General features: G+C 39.0%; 1 protein-coding gene across 3 annotated transcripts in view; it reads left to right on the plus strand.

Annotated features, from left to right (window-relative positions):
* Positions 1-7,429: 7,429 nt before the first annotated feature.
* LOC146483210 (sterol regulatory element-binding protein cleavage-activating protein-like) overlaps positions 7,430-18,258 on the plus strand; it is a 29,140-nt gene continuing 18,311 nt past the window's right edge. The window contains exons 1-10 of one of the 3 annotated variants that reach the window (XM_085106349.1): positions 7,430-8,116; positions 9,388-9,532; positions 10,307-10,464; positions 11,300-11,458; positions 13,133-13,209; positions 14,204-14,321; positions 15,420-15,528; positions 15,857-15,938; positions 16,027-16,153; positions 17,364-17,476. In XM_085106349.1, coding sequence (XP_084962475.1) covers positions 7,944-8,116; positions 9,388-9,532; positions 10,307-10,464; positions 11,300-11,458; positions 13,133-13,209; positions 14,204-14,321; positions 15,420-15,528; positions 15,857-15,938; positions 16,027-16,153; positions 17,364-17,476 — 1,261 coding nt within the window. In that variant the 5' untranslated portion in view covers positions 7,430-7,943. The remainder of the gene's footprint in view (positions 8,117-9,387; positions 9,533-10,306; positions 10,465-11,299; positions 11,459-13,132; positions 13,210-14,203; positions 14,322-15,419; positions 15,529-15,856; positions 15,939-16,026; positions 16,154-17,363; positions 17,477-18,258) is intronic. The other 2 variants (XM_085106348.1, XM_085106347.1) reach the window with 2 other exon arrangements.

Consider the following 18,258-nt stretch of genomic DNA (forward strand, 5'->3'; position numbering starts at 1 on the left):
TCATTATTGCTTTTCCAACGGATATGTTTCATTTCCTCAGTTGTTGTTAATATAAAATGCAGATTTCGACCTCAGTATGTAAAACAAATTAAAAGTGGTTAGGAAAATCGCATTAAATAAAATTGAAATAATATTCAATTTCTTCATCTGTTTCTGTGTTGAGCCACTTTCAATTTCCCCTACTAGCCAATTATTTCTGGTGACCCCCCCCTCTTTCACTCATTTTTTTTTGGTAGCCCCCCCCTTTAGTGCCATTTTTTTTTTCGTGGCCCCCCCCTAAATCCCACCAGCCCCCCCATGCTCATAAAAAATGAACGGTCCCTAACCGAATTGGAAATTTCCTGTTAAAATATTTGGTCCAGTTAAATAAACCAATCAGTCCGTCAGTCAGTCAGTCAGTCAGTCAGTCAGTCAGTCAGTCAGTCAGTCAGTCAGTCAGTCAGTCAGTCAGTCAGTCAATCAAACAAACAAACAAACAAACAAACAGAAAACCCTCAATGCACAGGCTAGGTGATTTTTGGTCTCGAGATCCCAGTCTCTAACAGCCTACAACTGCAGTCGAGCATTATAGTCGGCATTTTGGTATATTCCTGACCTGTTTTCGTGATTGTCTGTGATCTTTTAGACGTTAACAACGTCATTAAGTTTTGGACGCCATTCTAACTGGATTTGTCTTCAATTAATTCAGGAATTACTGAAACTCACGAGATGGCTGAAGCATAAATTGGATTTTGTCTATAATTTTGCCCGGCTTGATTTATTGATGAGCTGTTTGAAAGTGTTAACAGAGTGCTTTCAGTTCTTTAATCACCAAAATGAGAAAAAAAATGAGAGTTCAATGTGTTAACTCATCTCAGGACAAAGTAGCCAGTTCATTTAAACCCAAATACGGATATCTTAATATAAATGCACACTCAACTGCGCTAACCTCGAGGGCCAAGGTGGCCAAACATCTTTTATTTTTGTCAATAACACGGTGGAGATTCTTTTGTTAGAAGTCATAATATAAGAAATCATTCTTGAACACCAACGACAAATATTCGTCAAAGATTTCGTTACTCATCCAAGTGGTTTTCTCAATGGCCCCTCACCACCTGAAATTAATAATAATTTCTTTCATTGTTTTATTGTTATTATATTTCTTTCACCCTTTCTCTCCACGGAAAGGAACGTACTGTAAAATTCTCTAAGATGTAAGAGGTCGTTCTAATCTCTAGCTAGTGATTGTAGATTAAGTCCACTGATTCAAGCCATACGAACATCAACTTTATTTCAATAGGCCATTTTACAGTTGTGTGCTTAGAGACATGGCGTTGAATTGGAAGCGAGGCTGGGGGTGACCTTGTTTTGATACAAACCTCACTGCTTTTCATATGTAGATTATGCTGTTTTTATGCTAACTAGTTTGCATTTACATATGAAAAGCAATGAGGTCCGTGTATCAAAACAAGGTCACTCCCAGCCTCGCTTCCAATCCAAGGCCAGGTCACTAAACACACAACTGTAAAATGGCCTATTCTAATTTCAGAATAGCACACAGGATGCTATTATCTTCAAATGTGAAAAAAGAAAGAAAAGAGAAACAATTAACAATAATATCTACACGATTAAGTATCTAAGAATTTTATAAAATGAAGAAATAAACTCTAAGAAGTGATTGACCGTGTTTAAGTGTGACCTGATTTCAAATGAAGCTTCTGGGCGCTACTGACTTTCCTTGGATAATGTTTACTATACTGTCAGATAAATATGGTGATTATAACTTTTTAACTTAGCTGTGGATAAAATCTAAAAGGGATACTGTAGAAGTATTATGGATGAGATAAACTGGACGCCGTTGTATTGAACACAACTTTAGTTGAAAGGTCAACTGCATGATTTGGTACAAGATGGCGGAACCACGGCTAGAACCAGTCCCTTGGCGAGTGGCCGCTTGAACTGAAACAGTTACTGAGCAGTACTTCTCTGTTGCATTGTTTATTCGGCTGGACACGGGGCTGTAACTTTTCAGTCCGTAGACGAAATCCTAGAGTTTGACTATTTGGATCACAAATTAACGTTATCTTAAATAGGAAAGGCGAAATACGCCCTTTCCCCCAACTAGGCAAAATATGGTGGCTATTTTACCTCCAATCAGACTTACCATGTTACTTGAGAAAGATAATCAAAGTTGACATAAGCGGGTTTGGGGAAACCAAGGCAAATAATATAAATGCATTTCTGTGGTTAAGCTTATTACTTAGCAATTTAATAAAAAATAATCTCAAGTTAAGCAGGATCATGTTTGCAAATGGAACGAAGATAAAAAAAAAAGTGATGTAGAATTAATTGTATTTTTGTGTGGCAATGATATAAAAAACAAGAGACTGTGGTTGTCTGTTCTCACGGCAGCTTACTGAGCCACAAGATGAACTGTTATGTATTTTTGTGCCTTGTGACAAGGAGAAACGCAGGCCAATTTTGGTCGAACAAGGAGGATAAAGGAGATTTTCGATAAAGCGAGGACCAACGACGAGCTAAACCGAGATTCTTTACTAAACCCTCTCATGATTCCTAGTCCGGGATTCTCAGTAACTCAGCCCCATAGATGGGAGGCGAGTGCTCTCACCTTGGCCCAATAATCCTTCTACTATATCTATTTTACTGTTCAAAGCCTTATTGATACACGGGACTTCAGATGAGAGAGCCTTTTATATATGGTAATTGTTATTGAAACCTCCCAACGGAGCAATTTTTATCACTAGCTTTTACTAATGAAAAGAAAAACTTCACAGCTGGCACTATTGATTGAAATACGCGAATTGTTTTGGAAGTAAATAGAGCCAAGTAACAGGAAGTTTTTACAGGGCGGATTAAGGTGTTGGTCATTTTTTGTGGGATTTATATTTGTTTTGTTGTTTTTATAACGTATTTTAAGCTTTGTATGGGCTAAGATTGGCTACGATAGACGCCATAAATCGCACTGATATTTCCGGCAATCTCATCAGTACCAAAAACAAGAGAACATACTAAAAATACATTGGCAAGGAATTAAATATACATTGAAACGGCCAATTTAAGGCATCGACCTTTGATTCTGTTGTCAAATCAAAAAAGACTGGTGACAGCCACCTTTCTGGATAGTTGAGCGAGAGCCGCCCTATAAAAAAAGAGCGATTCTGAAATGCGCAAACAACGAGAAGGGATTGGAGACATATCTCCGTCCGCCCGTTCGGTTCAGTTTGGTTATTTCTCTTGTCAGCTCGACCATTTCGAAAGGGCCTGTGAACACTGATCAATAGTTATAGCTTCTACATAATACTTTTTCTGCGGGCTACTAGTTCAGTTTTGTTCGAGGCGGACCCAGCGTCTGAGGTCGTATTGATAGTCTTAGTGATCCTTAGTCGGCCGGTTTCAACCTTCAAATTAAACCTACTATTAGGCATTTGCTTGACAAAAAACGTAGAGGCCCGGGGGGTACTCCAAAAAATATTGGATAGGGGTGTACGGCCAAAACCCTTACCCTATTTATGACCCAAATCTGCGATTTTCCCTACCCTATTTATGTCTTGACCAAAAATTTGATACCCTATTTATGACCTGATAGTGTCTGGTCAACTTCAGTTCAAAACTCCCTGGAGCCCAGCGCGTGACCAGAGCGCGCGTGACAAGCCGTTGCGGCACGTACACAGTTGCCGTAAACATCATGATGAAAAAAAAAAAAAAAAAAGGAATTCAAGACTAGAGTGCAAAAATCGATACCCTATTTATTATCAAAATGACGGCAAAACGGCTAAAATCGATACCCTATTTATGACCAAAGCGGCTGAAAAACCAAACCCTTTGGCGTCGCACATACCTATATAGCTCATATAAGGGAGTATCCCCCCCCCCCCCCCGGGCGTAGAGGTAACGGGAATCTTCTAGCAATCAACTTTATTTGCTCTGCCAACTTGCTCTTCTTTTGCACACTTACAACTGAACGAAAGGGGTTGTAAGCACGAGTGACATTTGATGTCATGTACGCTGTCAATCTAACCAGGGAACAGGGAATTGTGGACGAAAGCCTGACTGATCTATAGTCAAGCCCACCTAGCTAGAAAGACTCATTCCTAGAAGGCATGGCTGACGGAAGGATATCCTTAAACCGCCATGTTCCTTACTAGTGCATGACATGTTCTTCAGTTCTTCGATTCCAAGTACGACTATTAGGACTATAGTTATAAACTCACGGCTCCTAGTATGGTAACTAGTAACTATTAAGTACTTACTTCAGAGCTTATAGCCTTACTTAATACTGTGCTGTAACGGCATGTCTGTAACTCTACCTGAACTAGGAACAGATGGTTCGCACAAGCGATAAACAATACGGTTTATAAAAACACACCAAAGGAGAGAAAACAACACAAATGGGGTAACTAGAAATAGATTAAAGGCTAAGCAATAAGATTAACAGTATAGTTAAGTGTTCTTCTTAACCTCAACCTTCAAGGAGATCTTGGCCAAGGTTAAAGGAGTGGCAAACCTATCTATACCCTGCGAGCAGAGGCCCTTCGAACTTCCTAGATAAGTCGACTTATCTAGGAAGATCGAGGGGCCTCTGCTCGCAGGGTAACCTGTCTATAGCACAACTGTCAGTTATTATTAATTGATCTTGAGCCACAGAAACACTGGTTATTGTAAATTAATCTATTACTAATTGAAGTTAGCTTCTACTGAGTATGTAGTATTGTCTTATAATACGCCTTAGATGGTGCTTCTTTCAGAGGCACCTAACGACAGTTTTCTCTCAGATCCTTTGAAACGCTATTTTAGGCTATCTGGAGTGCCTTTAAAGCCCTGTAGGTTCATTTTAGGCTGCGCTATAATATTTTTATCTGTTCCGTCATTCTAGGGGAACTTGAGTCTTTTCGAAACTACTAGGGCATTTTTGTCCATTTCCCGAAAACCTTAGGTCTTATTTCCTTTCCGAAAATCTTAGCTGACCTTTTTTCGGTACCCGAAACGACATTTTTGTCAATCCGAAAACAGTAGGCCTTAATAATCTGTCCATGTTGTCCTTAGGCTCCTTAGTTCATGTTGTCCTTAGGCCTTAAATTTCCCGTATCACGAAAGTTCGAAGTGAAAATTCCCTTCAGAAAATTGTAGGGGATTAAGGGCCTTCCGAACAGATAATTTACCGAAGCGATCCGTTGGGTGCCCCTGTTCTTTGTGGAAAACCAAGTTGGGCCACCTTTTTACAGTTCTCTCGTTGTACCACCCCCCCCCCCCCCCCACCCACCTGAAAGCCTGATACTCACATTAGTATCGATAGACTTCAAAGATCAGTTTCGTCGTTTCAGTGTAATGAGAATTTTATTCGTGCAGCCTTCAGGCGCCAAGGCCTGCATTTCGTGGAACGGACATAAAAACAAGGGCGCGGGGATTGATGGGAGGGATACAACAGTCCCACAATACCCGCACTGCACGAAAAAAACGGATTTACTCAACTTTGAAACTAGAGCAAATCTGTAGCAAATTTAAGGCTCTAAATTTGACACAACTTTTCCTTTGATACAAATGTTACGCAAATAAACAAATTTGCTTCTGCTCAATTTGCGTGCAATTGTTGCTTAAATCTGATATTTGCTTCGAACTTGCGTCAGTTTTGCAACATAGGTAAATCTACGAATGCCATACATATTTGCTTCAGGTTTGCTTACTATACCAAAGTTGAATATTTTACCGCATAGTAAATGCCGGCAAGCACTGCACAAATGCCATGCTTGCATTGTCGATTGAACACATTAACCACGATGCAGAACTGCATGCATATTGCCGTTTAGTTTATTCACATTTGCTCGAGGAGTAAATATACTAATTTGCCCCAGTTTCGCAACATAGGTGAATCTACAAATGCCATACAAATTTGCATCAGATTTGCTCATCATACCAAAATTGAATATTTTACAGCATAGCAAATGCTGGCAAACACTGCACAAATCCCATGTTTGCACTTTCAAATAAAGCAAGACGCCTGAAAACGAGAAAGGTCTGAAATTGGTCTGAAATACTTTCATTTGGAGGATTGCGAAGACGATCTCACTCCATCTACCTGTATTCCTAGCAACCTCGTGAGGCCGTTGCTAGGGAAAATCTGTTTGCTATATCTCAGCACAAGTTTGGTCGTATCAAACCAAATTTTGTGGTATTCATTAAGCTAAGTTTGGCTCAATCGATGACGTCATTGCCCCACGCGTGTAGTCTGACATGACCCAAAAACAGAAAAATGTGGCAAAACACATTGTAAGTTGTTCTTTTCTCAAGTACTTTTTCCATCATATTGGTAGCATTCGTTTTGCGTTTCGTCAAAAATTAAGAAAAGGATAAAGCTTACTTGAAGTGTCTTAATTTGATCAATTTTTGCTTTTCATTTCTGTTTTTTGTATTTTCGCAAAAAGCATGCTAACCTTACGTTTCAAGAAAAACAGCTTCTCCCTCGATTGACTTTAAAAGAGGGTAGTTAGACTTTCTTCTCCCCCAAAAACGGAAGTCGTAAAGCCACAAGTGCGGAGCGGAACTTAAATAACTTTGCATTCACTTTATTGTTCAGTCTGGAGTGTAGTTATCGTTTCTGAATTACTTCAAGCTTTAGTTAGTCCTTTATCCGAAGAGGTGGCTATTGTTGGCAAACCTCTAGCACTTCAGTAGGAGCAATCCTTCTGTGTCTGCCGTAAGACTTGCGTTCTTTAAAGAACTGAAGTCAATTCATGGCGTGACGGCTTCCGGAGCATTAGATTCCGCCCTTTGAACCCCAGGCTGGGGTTCCAAGAGCGGTGTGACTGATCTTACTTCTCCGAAAACCTTTCCAAGCTGTAATTCACTTTCTTCACTCTTAAATACTACGTACAGCAGACACGGCCTCGGGAACTTGTACAGATGCATTTATTTCTTGTATCCTTTTAAACAAAAATATAACCTTGGTAGTTCACTTTCTCAAATTCTCTGTGCGATGTGACCTCATAGAAAGAAAATGGACCCTTTTCCCCCAAAAGTGTTGTTCTCTTGCTAAGCAACAATTTTCATGATAAACTAAAGTAGTCATATTCTTGAATATTCATGTTTTTAAGCGGAAAAATCTGGGATGATACTTGTCTGTCGACCCAAACGCGCGTTGTTTGGAATAAAACCCGTTTGTTTACGTCAAGAAGTTTTTGCCCACGTTTCTCGATCTTTTTGTCTGGTTTTTGTCCATATTTATCCGCTTTTAATTTCTGGCTAACGTACCCTTCTCATTTTTCAGAGGAAGCATACTTTTCTCATTTACTTTGCAGTTACCTTTTCGATACTTTATTAATATTGGTGAACTCGTCGGTCGCGGAACCCGGAAGTGAAATTGTACTTGACTGTTGTGTACGTGTACTTAGCAACGAGATAGGTAAATGGACCCCTAAAACAAAATGGGCTTCTGACGAAATCTTATTTTTAGGCCGGAATCAATATTTCTTCTCATTAATGTTGGATTGCTTACCACTTCACCTGACTTTAAACAAAAGAGCGTTCGATCGTTCGATCTCGCCTGATCTATTAATGAGCCCACGGTAAAAGGTACCTCGCGGTCATACGCCAAAAACAATGGCGTCAGTCCAATTTTAGACTTGGAACAATTTTATAGAGCCACTATTTTTGTTCGTTATATCACAATCTGAATAGCGCAATGGCAGCAAACGGATAAGCGATAGAAGGAGAGGCGTTTGTGGATTGAGGAAGTGCAAAGATTCCGCTAATTTCTTCTAAACATGGACAAGATACGAAGTTACACGAAGGCCTGATCGTGTCACATGGTCCGTGGAGCACATTTCTTGATGGCTGTCAGGAAGGAAGTCTGCAGCTTTGAGTTAAATTCAGGAAAGGAACTCTGAACTGCAAAAAGGGCGTAGATCAGTTATTAATGTCGGCGGAAGGAAATCTTTTTTCACGTTATCATGAGGGCAAGTGGGATCATGATGGAAAGCGAAACGAAAGACTCTGAAAATGTTGAGGAGAGCGAGAGTGGCAGAGACTGGATTTCTCGCCTGTGTTATGAACATGGATATTTTTGCGCTACACACCCGAAAATAGTCATATTTTTTACGGCAGTGGTCATTTTTACATGCAGGTGAGTTAAGTACCAAAGTACACCTACAACCATTGTAGTCAAATTAAAGCGTGCCGTTGTACATGCACATCCATTGTAGTCAAATCGAAAGAAAGGATGTACGGTGGGAGGGTGATTCCCTGGCGATGACACACTTTCCATGGATCCATGAACCCTTTTCACTCCGACGAACGCTAATAATAGAAATAAAGGAAAATCAAACAGTTTCATGATCATTTGGAAAAAAAATACTGAGAAACAAAAACCTACCTACAGTAGCTTAACTGTACGTAGGAAATAAAACACTAGGCAAGCTACAAGGTTTCTACGCAATTTTTTTTTACTCGTGCTGTATCCATGGTTACTGCTTATCCAGACAGGTTTCTGTTAAGTGCAAGTTTGTATAGAAACCTTGTCAAATGCAGTTTTTTTTTTACTGTAACAACCCGCTAAGAACCTGAAAATTAAGAACCTGTTAGCCAATTTTGGATTTTATACCCCCTATAAACAAGAACCTATTTAGCCTAAAAATTGAAAACCAGTTCTTATTTTCTTAAATCATATTTTAGTACATTACAGCTGCAGTGCAAGAACCTATTTGAAGAAAAAAAAGAAGATTCTCATTACTGTACAAATGATTTTTTTTAAAAAAATAAAAAAGAGTGCAAGACATTATGTAAATTTACACAGCAATACGAAGATTACCACGCTAATGCAGTCTGAACAATGTAACACTGCAAAAAGTGGTCACTTAAATTAAGTGCTTTTCTCCAGAATTATTAGAACCTTTTTTAAGAACCTAAGTAGCCTAAAATTGTGTTAACTTCCATTTATGTCAGAACCTGTTTTGGCTACTTCCCAAAAATGTAGTCTCTTAGTTGCAGGTTTTTACTGTATCTTTCATGTACAAAGTGTTCACAGCATTAGATTTTATCCATCAACAGAAAATATTCATCCCCTTCTGGGGAAGGTTTTTTATTTACACAGCCCCACCCTACCCTTCCTCTCATCCACAACTCTTTGGAAATTGCAGGTTGGTTTCATGTACTCTCATTTTAAAAGTGTCAAATGGTTTTAACACCCTTCCTCTTGCTCTTGGAATTTTCAATGACATTTCATAAGGTTCGAGGGGGCACTGACAGGGAGATGGAGGAAGGGGAGGGTTGGGGATGGGATAACAATCAATAGTTTCTTGTATTGCAAATTAACCAGTAACTAGTGAGGCAATTGTTCCTTGATATTTTCCATGTAAACTGAATTACTAATTCTTTTTTCTTTTCTTTTTTTCTAAGTGCACCCCTACTTTCAGTACCTTTTTTTGGGGGTTCAGCAACAATAGAATGGATTACATTGAGTTCTTCTGGGGTGTCTGTTGCTGACAGCAGGGGTCAAACACAAAGACTACTACAGGGAAATGACAGCACTATACCAAGATGGGTAAGATAAGGAGTTACAAGTACTTTAATAATAATTTGTAGTAAATTTATATGGCTTGCATGTATGTAATGAACTTCAATAGACATGCTTCTGTCTAGCACAGTTGGGTTTATATTGGCAAGGTACATTTAGAGTTAGTACCTGCCATGTACTGTAAATTGATATTAACTTTATCTAACTCTAAGTCCAGAGATCTTCATTTTGTTTTTCTAAAACCTCAGTTGGCCCTAGTTGGCCCATCACTGTAGAAGGATGTTTGCAGCCTCAATGCAGCTTTGTCCTTGAAATGAAAGTTGGGTGTTATTAATACTTGTTCCCTTGGTGGGGGGGGGGGGGGGGGGAGGACTCACTTTTGAAAAGTACAGGGATACTTGTTGTCTCAATTAGGGGTGTAAATTTTCAATTAGTGATGGCCTCAGTCATAGTACTAATATTTTCAACCATCCAGGTATCTCTTAGGGTTGTGAACAAAGAATCACTTGTCTGTCCATTTTAGAATGGTAATTTTTAGGGATTGTGTACAGCCATACTCAGATTGGTCTCCTGAAGGAGTTAAACTCAAATTTTCTGATGAGCATCCCCATACTTTTCCATGGGAGTCCCCTCTTCTCTACCCCCCCCCCCCCCCCCCCCCCCCCCCTAACCCCACCTAGGACTTATGCCAGGACCTGTTCAGACCCATCATTTTTTTCGTGGTACAGTGTACATGTATCAGATGTATCAGTATGTTTTTTAACTTCTGTTCAAGTTTTCTAATACCATTTTGTTCTCCAGTTTGTAGGTGACCCAGTTCTTTATATCCAGCAGTTTATTTTAATGGCACATGTCAGTCCGTGGAGACCACACCTGCAGAATAACTTGGTGATAAAAGAGGCACTGAAACCTGCATTTAACATCACAAAATTTATCACAGATTTCCAGTATCGACAGGGGTGTGTAATCCATTGATGTTCTAAAAATTGTCATTGTGGTACAACTTAACTGTTCCAGCTGTGGAGCAATTTTGGCAGATTGTCTTAAAAAAATCCTAATGCCTAGGGGTCAGCCCTGGGGTGGGGGAAGGGGGGAGGGGGAGTCGGCACTACTGGAAATGACTGATGCAACAAGGGCTTTTTTAAGAGATCTACATGTAGGTGATTTCAGGAAAACACTACGGGGAGTGGGGGATTAGGGGACTCCTATTTAAAACTGATGGGGATGATCATTGTACCTTTTAGGAGTTAAAATTTGTCGTTTGGTTCCCCTTTGGGTAATCAAATCTAAAATGACTTCCATGAGAGGTATAGTGATACAGTTCAGGGTATTAGTGAGTCAAGAAATATGACAAGAAGTAAATGTCAATCATCTGATTTGGTACCTCTTAAAGGACCCTAGTCAGCCTCCGCCATTTTCGATGCCATCAAAATTAATGATATTGCATGGTGAAGCGAAATCTTATTGCTTTACTGTAAGTTGTGTTCCTGAAAGTATGTTTCATTATCTTTAGTAGTTTCACGGTGATTTCGTTCCTTTCGACATGCTCTGAATTAAATATAATAGCCAAACTCTCGCACATAAACAAAAACAAAGGTGTGGCTGTCTAGGTCCCTTTAAGGCAAAAAGTTGTTCAGATCACGTCCACCAAACAGAATTCTAATTTTGACTCAAGACTCCTTTCACATCTGAAACACTGGCTATGGTGTGCATGACTTGGCAATGTTAATGTTACACCTGTTGTAATTCAGTTACAGACTGCCTTAACTTGACCGCATTTGCCTTCTGTTATAGGAGCAACACCATCAAGTTAAGTGATGTTTGTTTACAAGTGAAGTCTGGTTCAAGTGTTGCTCTTCTGTCTGGCTACAGAATCAAAGACCAGACATATCTTCCTTCTAAAGGATGTCTTTTGCTTTCACCTGCTAATCTTTGGAATAGAAATATACAAAGGTAAAAGAGTAATTAAAAGTAACTGAAAGTTCATTTAGGACTTTGTACAAGGGGACATACAGTTGTAAGTGCTGATTTGGTCTTGAAGTCAGATTCCTTTAAAGTAGCTTCTTTTCGGCGCATTTTTCAATGCATGGACTGGTTAAATGGCACAAAAAATGTTCTCATTACTTTTCATACAACTTTTAAAAGCAACTCAAACAAAAAATTAAAGCATTGCTAGTTGACTTCTTTACTTGTATGTATGGTTCAAACAGTCTCCAGGCAAAGAAATAAATACAAAACTTGTAACATTGCATTTCATGTTATTCAGTCTGTCTGCCAAAATAGAGCTTCTTTGGAGTTATCGTGATTTTAAGAACAGACAGATACACTATCACTTAAAAATAATGCTCCTCTTGTACTTAACTCTTCAATTTTTGTTTTCAATTGGTACGTAAATAGAGAACTTGATTTGAGAAGCTGTGGGGTAATGTTCGTAATGTTCGAATTCCAATCTTGGCTTTCATGCTGACATTGTATATTAAGTGGGTTGTCTTAGATTTACCCTGCTCTTAGGATTCCTCTTTCCCTCCCTCAACAAAAACCACCATTTCCAAATTCTAATTTGATGTAGCTACAATCATGGACAAAACTTGTTAAGAAAACTGCAAATTTTGGGCATATTTTTAAATCTATCTTAAAGAAAACACCGCGTGGAGAGTAGCAACTCCCCCCTCCCCCTAAATCAGTAGGTTGCTTTGAAGCCCGGACGATGACCCAGGCTTTTTCTCAGCGATAGAGCAACATTGATGAGGGGGAGGGGGGGGGGGGGGGCTGTGTTGTTAACGTATCATAACTCTAGTGGTCGAATTTGGAGATTGACGTAAAAGTTCCTTAACAGTTTTGTCCACGATTGTAGATGGAAAGGAACTCTGCTGTGTAAAGCACTGTGCCTGATGTAGCTTTTCTTTCATAAAATTGTTTAATCTATTCAGGACTGCCTCCTTCAGTCTTGTAATCTGTCTGTCCTTCTGTCTGTCTGCCCGTCTTTCAGTCAGTCAGGCAGTCATGAATATTTGGTTTTTATTGACTGGGTTGGTAAAGGTAATTTGGCTACCAATCAGTCAGTCAGTCAGTCAGTCATGAATATTTGGTTTTTATCGAGCACCAATCAGTCAGTCAGTCAGTCAGTCAGTCGGTCAGTCAGTCAGTCAGTCAGTCAGTCAGTCAGTCAGTCAGTCAGTCAGTCAGTCAGTCAGCCAGTCAGTCAGTCAGCCAGCCAGTCAGTCAGCCAGCCAGTCAGTCAGTCAGTCAGTCAGTCAGTCAGTCAGTCAGTCAGTCAGTCAGTCAGTCAGATCTACTTGGTGAGATACACTGTATGTTCAAACAATCGAATGTTGATATTGAGTTGTTTGGACAGCTCCTCAGACGCTCATACCCTATCATCTCACCTACTCCCCACCCCCCTCCCCCCTTCCTTTCTACCCCCTTTCAACTGGTTAGCCAAGAGACTGAGTTGTAACGTTACATCTTTGCTTTTTGAAAACTGAAATAGCTGCCAAAAAGAAGATAGAAAAAATAGCAAGAAATTAACATAAATTTCATTACCTCTGCATGCCACTATAAGCATTGATGCATGATACATGTGCATGGCAGTAACGTTTGATAACATTTACATTGTTGCCATTTTAGGTTTGATGAAGACCCCTCAATACTTGATGATCTTTATTTAGACCACAGCAAGCCATCACTCAATACTGCGCTGAGAGGTACATGTATGGATCCAGTGGCTGTTGTCAGGAAATCAGGGTTCATCACATTCAATATCTTGAAGTCCTTCAATTTGAAGCAAGCCATTGTGGTGCTTGGAAATTTCTCACCAAAACTCTCTTAACCCTTTAATCCCTAAGAGTGTGAATTGGCACATAATACCATAACTCTGTCAACATTTGTCCGTTTTGTATGAATTTTTGACACCAAGATGGTCTTGTGAAGATCTTCTCATTAAAAGGATGAAAACTTAACTCCCTCCCATATGTGATATGGTTGACCAAGTTAAAGCATCTCTCACACTAATGAACATGTTGAGAACTGCAAAATAAGCTATAGTTTAGGGGTATACCTAATATACACAAGAATTGGGACATTTTTGAACTTTTAAACTTTTTACGTTTTAAGGCCATTTATCTCAAAGCCATAGCTTTTCTCATTCATAATTATATCAGTTATGAAATACAGTCATGAGTAGCTTTAAAATGGTATATCATTATGGACATTGAGTTTGTAGTCCTGGATCTGGAGAAAATGTCATTTTGCCCTAAGGGTTATCAGTATATTACATTATAATGTACTGATAACCTGTGATTAATTGATGTTTTGCACTTCACTTGCAATAACAACCTGTGATTATGGGCAAGATTTCCATTTAATTACAAAATGAAGCTCAAAACAGCGGATAAAACATTGGAGCAGCATTTCCTGAAGGAATTTAAGGCCACATGTAGAAATTCGGGTGAACAAGGCTGAGCTAAAACAACAACAAGTGATCTGAAAAGTCATTTAAGTCGGTTATACTCTCAGCCCTTTAATTAATGATATTAAGTTATTACAGATTAGTACAAATTATACACAAAATATTGTAATGAAGTAGTGAAAGTCAGCGTTTAAGTTAACAGTGGACATGATGTACAACAGTCAAGATTATTAATAAACTTTTTTGTGACTAAAAGTAAGATGTTAAAATTTTTTTTTTGCTATCAACAGAGCACATACTTGGTTTGCCACTCAGACAGACAGGAATCTATCCTAATATGCACACTGATGGGCCCAATCATGTCATCCAGTATGCCATAACGCTTGTGCTGTCATCGCACGACTCAAGGTACAATATTGTTCATTGTGGCTCAACTATGACCCCGCCTGACACCTCAGTTTTAAAAAGGACACATGTCCCTATGTCAAGGTCAATACAACGTTTTGAATGGCATATTGTTAGGGGCATAACTGAAGATTTGGCATAAAAATCTTAATTTCTCAATCACGATCACATGACTCAAGGTACCATATAGTTAATTCTCAACTCTGACACCTTAGTTAAAGGCCCTTGTTCCTTTATCATTGTCAATGTCAAATTTTGAAGGTCTCAGTATTACATTGTAACCTGGGCATAAATGAATATTTGGCATTTTTTATTTATTTATTTTTTTTTTAATTCAATATTTATCCAGGGGCATCCAATCTTAATTCCTCAATCACAATCACCTGATTCACAGTACCATATAGCTAATTCCCAACTCTGACACCTCAGTTAAGGGCACATGTTCCATTATTAATGTCAACTGATGTAATATTTTGAAGGCCGGCCTGAGTATTACATTGTAAGGGGCGTAACTGAAGATTTGGTGTAGCAATATTAATTTCCCAATCACATGACTCAAGATGTAAATATGAGATTCTTAACTCTGATACATCAGTCAATAGGGCAAATGAGTCATATGAATCAAACATCTGCCAACTAGGAGAGTGTAGCAGGAATGGCGCAGTGGTAAGAGTACTTGTCTCCCATCGATGTGGCCGGAAATTATTCCTGGACTTGGCGTTGTGGGGGTTGAGTTTGCTGTTGGTTCTCGATTGATCATCCTTACTCCAAGAGGTTTTCCTACGGGTACTCCATTGTTCCTATTCTCCTTAAAAAACCAACATTTCCAAATGCACATTCAATCTGGAGAGCATTCCCATACTGTAAAGCCATTTGATCTTCTTGTCATGGAATCATGCGCAATACAAGTTTACAAATTTGTTTATTTATTTAACAACATTTGACTCGTCTTGAGAGCGGAGCTCAGATATTTTTCCCAAGTACATTTATTGCTGTGTCACTGACCAAAAAAATGTCAATTATAATATCACATTTCTCTCGTGATAGGAATCATTTATTTATAAAAATTATGGTATTTTTATTTAATCTCCGTCTATCCAGTTACATAGATGAACTCAGCAAGCAGTTAAAGAAGGAATTTCCTCTGGCTTCCCCAACAAAAAAAGATGGCAGTGTTGAAAGAGATGATGTCGTGCACATATACTACAAGGTGTGGATGAAGGCAGAAATATTCTTGTTAAATAAAAGAAGTAGAGGTTGCAAGTGGATGTTTCTTGACAGAAACCTTTGCAAAGAACGGTGGTATTTTTGTTGGTTTGTCACAATAATTACATGGCAATCAACAACTGTGATTGCATGTGATTGTAGCACTTGATTGTTATTAATAAACAATTTATTATATTCTACTCACATTTGTTGGAAATGTAATGATTATAGCCTATTCTGTGCTATGTGCCTTGTTAGCTATACAGTATCTATCATCTCATGTCCAACACATGTTTGTGGTTTATAATTAAATATATAATTACTTTTTTCAGGGTGAGGACAGAGAGCTCATTGAACTCCTTCCCCTCTGTGTTACCTACTGCATAGTGTTTCTGTACTTGGCATTCTCTGTTGGTGAGTTGATGCCATTTTTGAAATACAATTTACAGAGTAACTTAAATTAAAGCAAGAGAATTGATCGGAGATAAATTATTTTTTACAGGGAAGATAGAGATGGTGAAGAGCAAGTGGGGTTTGGCTTTCAGTGCCGTCATCTCAGTGATCGCGTCTCTTGTCATGGCTTCAGGATTATGCTCCTTCTTTGGCCTTGTTACTACTCTAGACAGCAGGTGAGAAAATTATCTCTTAGTTTACTCTTCTTTCTGAAGGGGTGGGGGGAGGGGTTGCAACTCTACTTTCACCGTCGTGTGCTCACGTTCTCCAGAAAACCTAGAATTTGGTCATTTCACGTTGTTGTTTTGGAGAGGATGGCAAAGAAATGTACCAAAGTGTAAAACGCACGTGCAGAGTGATTGTTTTGTTCATCTAACCTATTGTATTGCAGCGCTGTTGTTGCCGTCGCCGTCGTCGTTGCTTAAGCTCCCTACTCCCTACTCATGACCCCACAAGCTGCATAGCTTAAATACTTATCGTGTCTAAATAAAGGTTTTACTTACTTACTTACTGTTCTATTTCTTGAACATGACATGCAGTTTAATGGCCTTAGCTTCCACGAGTCTCCTATAGCTCAGTGGTAGGGCATTTGAACTAGTAATCGGAAGGTCAAAGATTCGACTCCAATTGGGAGAACTCTGACCTCGGATTTTCTTTTTCTGAGTATGCCTGTGTCACTCACTTCAAATAATGCAACATTCTCAGCTTATTAATAGTCTTTGCTGAGTAATCTTTTAGAAATTATTTTAGGGAGTTTGTCCTGGTTTTACATGAATAACACATTTGGCCATGGAATCAATTTATTGGCACAAGGCAAATTCATGTAAAGATGTTGCTGATGGAACAAATTGCAACTGGAGCATTGTTCATTGTTCTGTCTTTGTCACAATCAATCAATCAATCAATCAATCAATCAATCAATCAATCAATCAATCAATCAATCAATCAATCAATCAATCAATCAATCAATCAATCAACGAACGAACGAACGAACGAACGAACTAGAGGCTAGGACACACAATGCAACAGTGTGTGAAACATTGCTTGCAACATTCTGCAACAAAGTTTCAAGCAATTTTACACACAGCAGCTTGTTGTGTAGGCAACGTTGGATGCGCTTTTTTGCACAAGGTCATGTGCAATGTTGCATTGTGTGTTTTGGCATTTTGAAGCTGGGTTAAGTTTTGCGGCACGTAGGAGCACCTCCCTTCCTAACCATGATTTTGGGATTTTCTTGTCATTCAACCATCCATGCTGCGACCATTTCATTCACTGGTGATGCAGAGATGATTTATTAACCTGTCTGTTGAATATAAAGAATCAATTTGCCAAATAGTCACTGAAGAAGACATCAAGTGACTCCTTTTTTGTGACTTGTTTTTACAGCGACATATTTCCATATCTTGTGATTGTGGTTGGTGTTGAAAACATCTTGGTGATCACAAAGTCTGTGGTGTCAACTCCAGTGGATCTAGAAGTTAAGATAAGAGTTGCACAAGGTATTTCCAAGTACCTCTATTAACACACACACAAAAGAATATACCATGCAAGCTTATATATTTATCATCTTTTACTGATTATCGCATTTGAAATAGACTCATACCCGTGGACACTACCTGGCCCCCATTCTTCCACCCCCTAAAATTACAAGCCTGTGAACAAGCTCTCTATTAGTGTCAAACCCAATCCTCTTGTGGCTCACTTTGCTTGCCGATCCGCTATACCCTCTTGCTGACCTAATACAGAGCTTGCTCGCAGCCTACAAAAGTACCAGAACCTGGTTTTGTGGGTGTGGTTTGAATTCATTTTACCACTATTAAAGGAGAGCCAATTTTGCAAGTACAGTGTTTTGGCGTTGTGCCTTTTTTAGCTGATGCTCCAAAAGGCACTCAAGTAACATTTATGGTGGTTTAAGACGTGTAAAAATGACCAAATCATGGATTTTGACCCCAAAAGGAAGCGTGCATTCTTGTTTGATATTAGTTTAATACTCGTGGTAGAGTACTGAAAAACAAAAAAAATGCTGGTTTCCAATCATAACCAAGTGAGTGAATGAGTTAATGATTGACTGAGTGGCTTACTGACTGATTGGATAGGATAGAACAGGATATATTTACTTCAACACGGTATTTTCTCATATTATAATACAGGAAATATTACATGAAATCCGTACATAGATTAGTTAGTTAAGACTTTTTACACTGGTCAAGAAATTACGAACTATTCGGACGATTTGTTGACGCCGAAAGTAACTTCAGTTCACTCTTAAACCTATCTAAGG

This window comes from Pavona decussata, unplaced genomic scaffold (genome assembly GCF_977016875.1).
Source record: "Pavona decussata unplaced genomic scaffold, jaPavDecu1.1 SCAFFOLD_40, whole genome shotgun sequence".
Taxonomy (NCBI): Eukaryota; Metazoa; Cnidaria; class Anthozoa; order Scleractinia; family Agariciidae; genus Pavona; species Pavona decussata.